General features: G+C 44.1%; 1 protein-coding gene across 1 annotated transcript; it reads left to right on the forward strand.

Moving 5' to 3' along the window:
• Window positions 1-1,529: 1,529 nt before the first annotated feature.
• On the forward strand, window positions 1,530-3,886 carry ADO (2-aminoethanethiol dioxygenase). Its single transcript, XM_061635122.1, has one exon. The coding sequence runs from the start codon at window positions 1,559-1,561 to the stop codon at window positions 2,573-2,575; it is 1,017 nt and encodes a 338-aa protein (XP_061491106.1). The 5' UTR covers window positions 1,530-1,558; the 3' UTR covers window positions 2,576-3,886.
• The last annotated feature ends 7,015 nt before the right edge of the window (window positions 3,887-10,901 follow it).

Raw genomic sequence — 10,901 nt, forward strand, 5'->3', positions numbered from 1 at the left:
CCTATTGGTATTGCTGGGACCGTGGGGTGAAGGGCAGGTAATAAATCAAGGTGATGATGATGGTAAGTTTAACTTGTGTAGGACTGAGGAGGGGAGGCTGCAATGAAAAGCTGGCAGCAACAATATGCGATTTGTGGGCCCTAAGAGAGGGGCTCTTCAGGGATTCCAAACTTGAGAGAATGAGAGAGTAAAGAACTTAACAGACTGGCAGAAAGGGAGGAGGAGGGTAGTTCTTGGATGGATGAGGCTATATTGGGAGCTGCAGGTGGGTGGAGTATGGTGGTGAAGGAGAAAATTGTGAGCATATTAATTATTTCCTTAAATAAACAAATACCAAGATTGCCATATAGAGATCTATCAAACATTAAACTGAACCAGCTAAAACATCCTAATGTTTATAACCTGTTCCCAACCATCTTTACATTTATTTCTGTTGAACTTATTCCTAAGTAAGAATGCAGTTTTAATGGTCCACCAGCTTCACAGGCTGTTGGGAGATAACACAACTGATGTAATGGAAATGAGGATTACGAATATTTTCTTTACTAAATATATTTCTGTTCTGTTCTATGCCATTTTACTTAGTTTCAGATTGCTCACCACTGCAGCAATCCTGTATACCTGCAGTGATTATTCTCAATTATGTATTAGGACTATCAAGTTTCACATCAAAGGTATAGCGGCAGCAGGTGAAACTAAGCCCCTGAAGCAAGTTGTACCATTCTCATTGTTCACACACACTTACCTGGAGAGTATGTTGCATTTCACTTGATTGGGGCTACACTACACTCGGAGGAGAACAGTTAAATGTGGAAACAAAGTATTTGAGTTATGAAAGTGCAGTGTCCCTAATACTTTCAAAGCTACACCTTAAGCAAGAAATGGGAGAGTGCTAGAATTTTAACGGTTCTTTTCTATATTGATCCCAACTTATGGCAACCCTATGAATAGGGTTTTCATGGTAAGTGGTATTCAGAGGTGGTTTACCACTGCCTTTCTCTGAGGCGACTGGCCCTAGGACAACCAGTGAGCTTCCTGGCTGTGTGGGGATTCGAACCCTAGTCTCCCAGGTCCGACACTAACCAATATGCCACGGCACAGTACCAAGTTTAACTTTGAATTGTTGGTTTGTCATTATTAAACATTGTTTGAAATGCATGCTTTCCGTCCCACTTTAACAAGCGTGCGTCCTTTAAGAAGCAAATAGCTTGTTTTGTCAAGACAGAGCATACTTTTTTTGGTATTCTGGAACTGTCTGCCGGAAATCCGCCCCAAACAGAATGTGGAAACATTCGTAAATGGAAGTTTGCTGGTAAGCCATTGATGAGCACCTTGTCAGCAGAAAAACATGCCCGCGGCACAAGCTCTCCCTTCCCCAGGGGCTACGCAGTTTACAAACTGCTGAGAGCAGCAGGCCAGTCACCTCTGAGAACCTCCAGCTTCATGGGAATTGTAGTTTTTTCGGGGAGAGAGGAGGAAAAGCAACTTGGCTTTACATAAAAAAATTATCCGTCGCCATAATTTTTTCTTTTCCTTCTTTTTTAATAGGGGTGTATATATGTCTCTGTGCGTGTTAAAAAAAAAAACTACAGAAAACGTCGACAGACAACCCTGGAGAGAAGGAAGACAACTACAACCCCCAGAATGCATAGAGGGAGAGAAGGAACGGGGTGGTAGTGGAAAGGCGAGGCTGCGGCGCGTGCGCACAACCTCGCTTCATCCTCTGCTGGGAGGCGGTGGCGGCGGCGGCGGCACGATGCCCCGCGACAACATGGCCTCCCTAATCCAGCGGGTCGCCCGGCAGGCCCGCGTCACGTTCCGCCCGCCGGGTGTTAACAATAACAGCAGTGTAGGGGGAGGGGAAACTGGCTCCGACGGGCCGCGTTTCGTGGAGAACCTCCACCGCCTACAGCAGCTGCTGAACGAGGTGCGGGCCGAGGATCTGCGTTTGGCCCCGCGGGGTCCGTCGGCGGTACCGGGGCTGGTGCAGCCCCCCGTCAGTTATATGCACATCTGCGAGACGGAGAGCTTCAGCATGGGCGTCTTCGTCCTGCGCGCCGGCGCCTGCATCCCGCTCCACGACCACCCAGGAATGAACGGGCTGCTCAAGGTGCTCTACGGCACGTTGCGTATTGCCTGCTTCGACACCCTCCTTGGCGCCCCCGCCGCAGACGGGGATGGAGGAGGAAGTACCACCACCACCTCCGGGTCGTCCTCGACAGTGGCGCCCCCGAAACCCGGCTCTTCGCGGCGGCGGCACCGCGCCTTGCTCCGCTCGCACCAGCTCTACACGCCCGCCTCTCCCCCGTGCCTCCTGTCGCCGCACACCGACAACCTGCACCAGATCGACGCCGTGGGCGGACCCGCCGCTTTCCTCGACATCCTCGCGCCTCCCTACGACCCAGAGCACGGGCGGGACTGCCACTATTACCGCCTGCTGGACGGGCAAAGCCTACCCCCGCCAGTCGCCGACCCCCAGGGTCTCCCCAAGGAAGTGTGGCTGCTGGAGACACCCCAGGCGGCAGATTTCTGGTGCGGGGGCGAGCCCTATCCAGGCCCCCAGGTTTCCCCTTGAAGGGCAGGCTCAGCCTTGCCTCCAACCCCTGGCGAGACTGACCTAGGCTTCTTGTCTGCCTGCTCCAATTTAAGGGACCGCTGGAAGACGTCCGAGCCATTGTCTCCTCCCTGATGCCCACCTTGAAGAAGGAGAGAGTTTCTGCCAGGCCCCTCCACTCGTTTGATTTAAGAAATTGTGATGATGATGCACCCAGGATCGCAAAGCCATAGTAATCCTGGCCTTTTCTTGGCCAGATACTTTTGAGTAATAACAGCTGGCAGCAGCATCCTTGCACCAACGTGACTGACCACACAAAATGCCCCTATTTTACAAGGAGGGGTGACTTCTTTTGTTTTAGGGAGTTAAATAAGTCTGTATCTGCTGCTGCTTCTGGTTCAACCTCTTAGAGCCTCAAAGAGCCTCAAGAATTGAAATCCATTGGCTAGAGCAGTGGGTAGGTCTGCAGACATGGCATTAAATGAAGAGTTATGGAAGGAAAACAGGTCATCCTGCATCTATTCCAAACCCACATTTCAAATGATAAGTTTTTTTGTAATTTTTTGTAGAGTGGATATTCCCCCCCCCTTCCCAATAGCACAACAGCTAACTGCTACTCAGCATACAAACTGAGACAACTTCAGCTGTCCCCTGCCTCTTCAGGCCAGTAATATGGCCTGAGCTGTGTTGCTGTAGATGTCTCAGCTGCATGGAGCGGAGAAAGAAACCATCACCCACTCAGGATACAGATTAGATCCTACACCCCTTCCTGCTGGGAAGCAACTACAAAATCCAGAGACTTCCTCTCCAGTCTATGAGCGCAAAGCAGTCAGGTGCCATTATATTTATACCTACCAACTGATGTGAAGATGTGGAAGAATAGTATTGTTTAAAGATTTCAGGCATCTGTATGTTTTAAAAACAAAGCAACACTACTTGGCTTAATATAGAAAAAGACCTTGGACAGTGAACCTTCATTCTTCCCCCCCTTTTTTTTGTTTTTTTGCTACAGATGAAAAAAATAATGGCAATAAGAATTCTTGCCTGATGCTTGCTAAGTTCATTCCCTATGAATGGTCCAAAATAATTTTCCAGTGGCTCCCATGTTGATTCTGCTCTTTCTCTCATGGATGGATTTGGGAGGAAATTTATGCTGAAGAACCCAGAAAGATACTAAATTGGCTGGAGCAGACAGCAATTTGATATATAATTGAAATTTCAGGTTGCATTCCATGCAAGGATGTTGCCAGCTTTGAGATGATCCTTGGAAGAAAAAAATATTGATGTGTTAAGAATGATTTTTCGATATTAAAAAGTGAGAATTCCTGATTATCTGTTGTGCAGTTCTTTAATGTGAGGCAACACTTTTTTTCTAATGGATTTTGCTGCAAAGATTCATTCCCATGTATTTGGAAAGGCAGAGTTATGTAACATGAGGACAGATAGTGTTTTTTGCAATTGACGGTAATAGCCTTGGTTTCTGGCACAAGTCTTGTATCAAATAGAAAATTTAATAGTTGCAGGCAGATTTTGATTTGGCCTGTGTACTTTTTTTTAAAAAAAACCTCTATCCCTGTGTGTAAACATGTACTGAACCAATATACTTTCATTTTTTCACTAAAAGAGGAGAAAATAGGTCTCTGTTGAGTTAGTATTGTGGCATTGCCTGCTCACAGCATAAGTGTGATTACATGGGGGTGGCTCCTTTCTGGATATATGCTATTTATACTTCTGTAAAACTATAATCATATAGAGCTTAATATAAATGCTGCAACAAGATCTAGGTTATATTGGTATCATGACTATATTGAACAATTAGGTTCAGTAAGTGCCATTCCAACCTCTGTGGAGCTCTTTTCATGCCTTGGTCATTTGCTGTTTTCATGGCAAAGGTAGTGGCATCAGGTTTTTTCCCGTTGAGGTGTGTATTACACAAGTCTGTCAAATGTAATTTAATGCTTTTGAATTTTGATAATCACAATAGTAGAGGAAACGCAAAATCAAATATTTTATCAGCAAGCCTCCATTTGATGGGAGATTTCATTTTCTTATGATGCTTTCCAAGCTCCTGACTTTGTATTGGTATCTCATTTCAGGTACTTTTCCTCCATTAGTTGTTATCAGGTGTTAAATTCTGTGAAACAAAGTGGTCGTCTTTGTTTTGCAGCACAGGGAGCAGCTAAGCTAACTGGCCACACTAAACCAAAGCTGATTTGTCCAGTGATGTACTGAGAGAGGAGGAAGACCAAAAGTGGGTCTTGCTGTAGTGATGCTGTGCCCATAATACAACTTGAAGAAATCTTAGGCAAGGGATCGCCAACATGTACTCTCCTGATGAAGAAAAATACGTGCCAGAATTTCAGATTAAAATGGAACTTTCACTGTGTGGAATCCTGCTTCAAAAAGCACCCTGTAAGCATATAACATAGTGTTGTTTTTCTTTTACTGCATTTGAGTTTTGCACCTTGAACAAAAGCTAACTTAGGCGGCAATCCAATACATGTCTACTCAGAAGTGAGCTCCATTGGGTTCAATGGAACTTACTCCCAGGTAAGTGTGTATTGGATTGCAGCCTAGGCTAGAAATAGTATAAAAGCCCTGGTCTAAATATTTGTGCATGCCACACTTGCAGTAGACTGAACAGTATCTCTTCATTAAACAGCAGCAATGTCATAGTTCATATTTACGATCAATAGTTAAACCCATCTCCATAATTAATAGACAAGTACTACCGGAGAAAAACTGCTGCTCTGTTAAAAAGTGGATATAGAAGTGTTACCATTAAAATACCCATTCTTAAGTCGGCCTAACTTAATCTACATTACAAGCTAAATGGGAACACCTGTGTTTCATTATGGCTTAATTTAATACAGGTAAAACGGCATGCCTTTTAAAAATTCAAAAGCATGTGATGGTTTCTTGCCAGCTATGAAATCCAATGTTTTAGATAAAAGATTTCCAGAATAAATCTTGAAATCACGATCCACAAGCCACATAACTTGTAGAGTTATGTTTAAAAATGCAGGCATATACCATTCCTGACACCAGCTGGTGACTTGAAATTTGAATGCTACCCCATGTAAACATTTCCTGCAAGAGGGGCTATGCAAAATCTTCTTGATATGCTAGTTTTCTCCTTCCAGGGAGTTTTTGCATTGGGAAGCATTCAGAAATGCAATCTCCCACCTACAGTCTGAAATGGTTCAGGCTAATTTTTTTCCTGCCACTCCTGGCAGAAATGTTGGCCAAGTGTGCACAACTTGGCCTTTGTGTACATAAGCAGTAGGCTAAAGTGATGTATGTTGTATCCTGTAGAATGTCTATATGCCATTTTAGATTGCCATTTTTATGCCCCCCATGTAAAATGGTTCAGTTCATTCTACATTTTACCTGCATATGTATACCAGGCCTTGCAGTATGGCTCAAAAATTGGGTAGTATCATCCAGTGCATACTTCTGAGGCGTGTTGCTGGATTCAATAGTACTTGCTCCCAAGTTAAGAGTGCATGGGATTATAGCCTAAGCCCCAGTGAACACAGTAGGACTGACATCTGAGTAAATATACATAGAATGTAGCTGTTAGTCAATTTAGCTTCAGTGACATTAATCAATGTGAAGTGTTGTAAAAATTGCATTTAAATGGCAAGACATGGAATAATGGGCTCAAGTTAACTTTCTAATTGTTACAGCAGTAGGACAGTAGAACCAATTACCTAAGGATGTGGTGGGCATTCAAGAGGCAGCTGGACAGCCGCCTGTTAGGTATGCTTTAACTTGGATTCCTGCATTGAGCAGGGGGTTGGACTTGATGGCCTTATAGGCCCCTTCCAACTCTACTGTTCTATGATTCACAAGTAAGTCTATCCCATTTATTTGTATAAGCATTGTACATGGTAGAAAAATGCTCTTTGTGAATGTAATTCCACAGATGGGCAGTCTTTTAGAACTTTGTGGAGCAGCAGCCATTCAAAAATAGCAGGTCTGACTTCTAGGCATAATAACTTGCAGCTCTGGAGCCTCTGCAACCAGCCTTGCCAAAAAGCAGGCACCCTTTCTCCAAATCCTATTCGCATGTATGTTGTGAATACTGATATGGTGGACAAGGTTTAGTGATCAGAAGTATCTGGAAGCAGGATTTTATTTTAAAAATCATATTGGGCTTGTTTTAATACTTTCTAGGCAGCATGTTAAGAACATAGAAAGCTGTATTGTACTGAGAACATTGGTCCATCGGGCTCAGTACTATCTATGCCAAGGCTGGAGAGCCTTTGGCCAGACGTTGTACTCCTATCAGCCCTAGTCATCATGGCCAATTACCAAGGATTATAGGAGTTGCAGTTCAGCAACATCTGGAGAGAACAAAGGTTCCTCAGCCTTGATCTACACTGACTGACAGTGGCTCTTCACAGCTTCAAATAGGGAATCAGGAGATGCTGGAGATTGAACCTGGGACCTTCTGCATGCAAGCAAATGCTCTACCACTGAACTTCAGCCCGTCTCAGTGTTTGAGTATATCTTTCTCACATCTGATGCAAGCTGATTCTAAGTACTGTAGCTATTTGTCTCAAGGCACTTGAAAGTTCCTTACAATTAAGACTCCCCTGTGAAAAGGAATCAGTGTAATTTCCCTTGTGTCACCCCTCATACAGCCAGGGAAGATGTTGAAGAGTGAACATCTCACCTGCAGAAAAATCCATACGCTCCAAAATGAATTCTGGTGTACCTGAACCATAGTGAGGTAGAGATTTTCATACGGGGTTTGTGCAGCAGTGAGAGTGATGGATTGGGTATATACTACATAACATATTGCAAAACTGTTATGCACTCTTCTCAAGGAAAAGAACAGTTTAGTCTTTGCAATGTTATTTTTTTATCAATAACATTTTGAACGTACATTGGTATTGAAGATTTGAAAACATTGCCTTAAATCAACAGAGATCAACAGGGAAGGCTAAACAGGTGCCTGCAAGAGAGATGTTAGGTAGAGAATATCTTGCCTTAGGCAGACCTAGTTCTAATGCAGCATGTTGCCAGTGAAAGCTGTATTAAGAACACCTGTTACTCGCTTCTTCAGGCTTACTATATACCCAGAAAAATGGACTAGCACACTAGCACTACAGGCCAGGAAAATGGAAGTCTTTGCACTTGAGTAGATTCCTACTGGTGTCTTTCAACTCTCTTCCAAGCTTTTACAAAGCCAGGAGGAGAAGAAATGAAATCAAATTAGAGTAATAATCACCTGATCTTGAAAGTAAATGAGAAAATCCAGTCTCTTTAATCCTCCATAATCCTGTTGGGCCACCTACCAACAAGAAATGCCACAAGTCCAATTTAAGTCACATTGTGGCAGAGAGTCAGCTCATTTACTTAGAAAAGCAGTTTCTCTGAAATCTGTGGTACTTCCTAGCGTACTGGGTGAAAAGTCCACAGGCTGGCTCACACATATGCTATTCCTCACATGACAACTGGAGCATCAAATGAAGACTTGCACTTGGGAATGAGCCATCACAGACCCAACACCATGAAGAGAGCTTCCAAATATCTCTGGGCCTCGCCTCACAGCCGGCGCTTTTCAATGGGGTCCGCTCCTACATGTGAATGCCAGTCATCAAGGGTAGAGATGTTGAGTGATAGAAATGCCACATGTCTGCAGAACACACAGTAACATGGGGATGGCTAGGTACCTACAGTGCTATTGGTGATAAAACACAATAATAGTACACATTAATTAAACCAAAACTCTGAAATTTCTGTCAAACAGGCTTGCCAATCGCCACTTGCCTTGCTCCCTCTGGCTTTGCTAAAAGGTGATCTTTGTAAGTCTGACAGTCCTCTCTCCAGGTTTTGGGTGCACTCCTATCACAGGGCTATCACCCCCTTGATCTTGCCACTGTCCATTCACTTGCCCTTTCCCCTCAGCCTAATGGACACCAAATCCAGAGAAGAGAGAATGAACAAGGAATCCTCCAACATCAAGGAGGAGCAGAGCCAGGGGACTCCACGGGTTGATGGTGGTGCCCCTCCTGACAGGTGCCTGAGAACGCCAACCACTGGCACTGCCCTGGTGCCACAACTACCATAGATATGTGGGCAGACAGCCAAATAAAAATGTTAGCACAAAAGGAACTTCTGTGGACTTATTTGTAAGACTGATCTAAACAAAGAATAGGTCACAGAGCTATCTCTCGTTTCCAGTAAGCTGTACTCAGTTTTCATGTCTACACAGAGATCTGGCTAAAGCATTTAAACCCATGACCTATTTGAAGTGGCATTTTCTGTGAACTGTGTTGCTCTTTAAGCTTTTTTTTTTTTTTTTGGCAAAGCCACAAACACCTTTCCTTGCCCATTATAGCCCTGAAAGCAACTTTCTCCAAGTGGGCTCGTTTGGTCGGTGTGGTATTTTTCGTGAGTCTGCTTAAATTAGCATGCTTTAAATCACGGAACAGTAATGAGTCAAAAATGCCTTCACTTGCATTAACATTTCTGTTTATTACTTTGCAGGGGAAGTCCTTCCTGCCTTACTAGGCTTGAGGATTTGGTTTACACAGAATCGTTTGCAAAAGAGACAAATCTTTGCACATTTTGCTATGTTGTGCTCTTCTGGAACCTCAGGTTGGAGTCAGCAAAGACCTGTTGTGTACCCCTAACCTGCAGGATCTGAAATGAACATATAACTTGCACAGGCTGGGATCCAAAGAACTACTTAGGATCACACAAAATGCTTTCAATGGCCCAGATCTTTGGACTTTGTCTTTCCTTGAACACCATTGTGCCATACCTTCAGTTTCTAAATAGTTTCCCTCATGGCATGGAAGGATGCAGCAGTCCTATGTGCATTTACTTGGTTGCTAACCCCACAGAATTCAGCGGGAGGAACCTACTGAAAAGTAAGGCTGTAGTCCAGCTCCACCAACCGGGGAGTAAACTCCATTGAATTTAACAGGGTGTACATCTGAGTACACACGGTTAGGATTGCACCATAAAAATGGAAATAGACAGCCTTCAAGTTGATTCCGACTTATGGTGACCCTATGAATAGGGTTTTCATGGTAAGCGATATTCGGAGGGGGTTTACCATTGCCTTCCTCTGAGGCTGAGAGGCAGTGACTGGCCCAAGGTCACCCAGTGAGCTTCATGGCTGTGTGGGGATTCGAACCCTGGTCTCCCAAGTCGTAGTCCAACACTCTAACCACTATGCTACACTGGCTCTCCTTGCACTGTAAATCTTACTGCATTCAATGAGGCATGTAGGGGGAACTTTTGGTCCTCCAGATGTTGCTGAACTACAATTCCCATCCACCCCAGCAAGCGTGGCCAACAGCCAGGGATGATGGGAATTGTAGTTTAGCAACATCTGGAGGGCCAAATGTTCCTTACACTTGCAATATGGCTTACTTCTAAGCAAGCATACATAGGAATGGCTCGCGTGTCTACCGCACTCCAGGCTCACTCAATTAGTTTCATTGTTCTGTATATCTGGACCATAGCCTGTGGGATATCAACACTATTTCGGGCAGAGTGGGTGTTGATGCCAACAGGGTGGCCTTTGCTGGAAGAAGATGAGATTGCTAGGGTGGGCACACAGCTGATTATATTTTCTGTTTGTGAAACTGCAACCCTGTTTCCACACCCCTCACCACCACCCTAGAGGAAATTTGCTTGGTGAATGAGCACAACAGGATCGCATAGATTCTTCAGTCCGCATATAGTGATGTTTCATCAGGATTGAAAACTGAGAAGCTTTTCAGTGGGAGCACCCATGCTCAAACCTGCACTTACCTGTAAGGCTCCCTGAATACACTGGGACTTAACTTCACAGGAAACATGCATAGGACAGGGCTGCACTTTTCCCAATCACATTGATGGGACAAAAATGCACCACGTTGGCCAGGTAATACATTGGGTTTGGTTGTGGCTGGCTCCTCTCTCCCTCACAGTTTGTTTTTGCCAGTTATCAAATATATTTTTATTCCAGCACATTTTTATGAGGCACACAACGCTTGTATAATGTTTTAATGGCTGGCCCTGTCTCTTTGTTGTTTCTCTAGTGTTTTTATGAAATTGTAATTTTTATATCTTGTAAGCTGTCCTCTGTACTTACCCTAGAAGGATGGGATGTAAACACTCCAATAGCTAAGATAGATTTTATGGGCTCTTTGGAGGCAATGGGGAATGCAAGATTCTACTGAATTCTATGGGAATCCTAGCAGCAACTTACCCGGCTTTAAATCCAGGTCAAAATAAAGGTATTTATGTTAACAATATTTCTGAGAAAGCGTAAGTAGAGCCAGCAGGGAACAGATTGAAACATTGAAGAACTCTGCTACTTTTTTGGTAGTCATTTAAT

This window comes from Rhineura floridana, chromosome 7 (genome assembly GCF_030035675.1).
Source record: "Rhineura floridana isolate rRhiFlo1 chromosome 7, rRhiFlo1.hap2, whole genome shotgun sequence".
Taxonomy (NCBI): domain Eukaryota; kingdom Metazoa; phylum Chordata; class Lepidosauria; order Squamata; family Rhineuridae; genus Rhineura; species Rhineura floridana.

Coding starts and splice junctions, on each gene's coding strand:
- ADO (XM_061635122.1), top strand. CDS start 1,559: ATGTCTCTGTGCGTGTTAAAAAAAAAAACTACAGAAAACGTCGACAGA.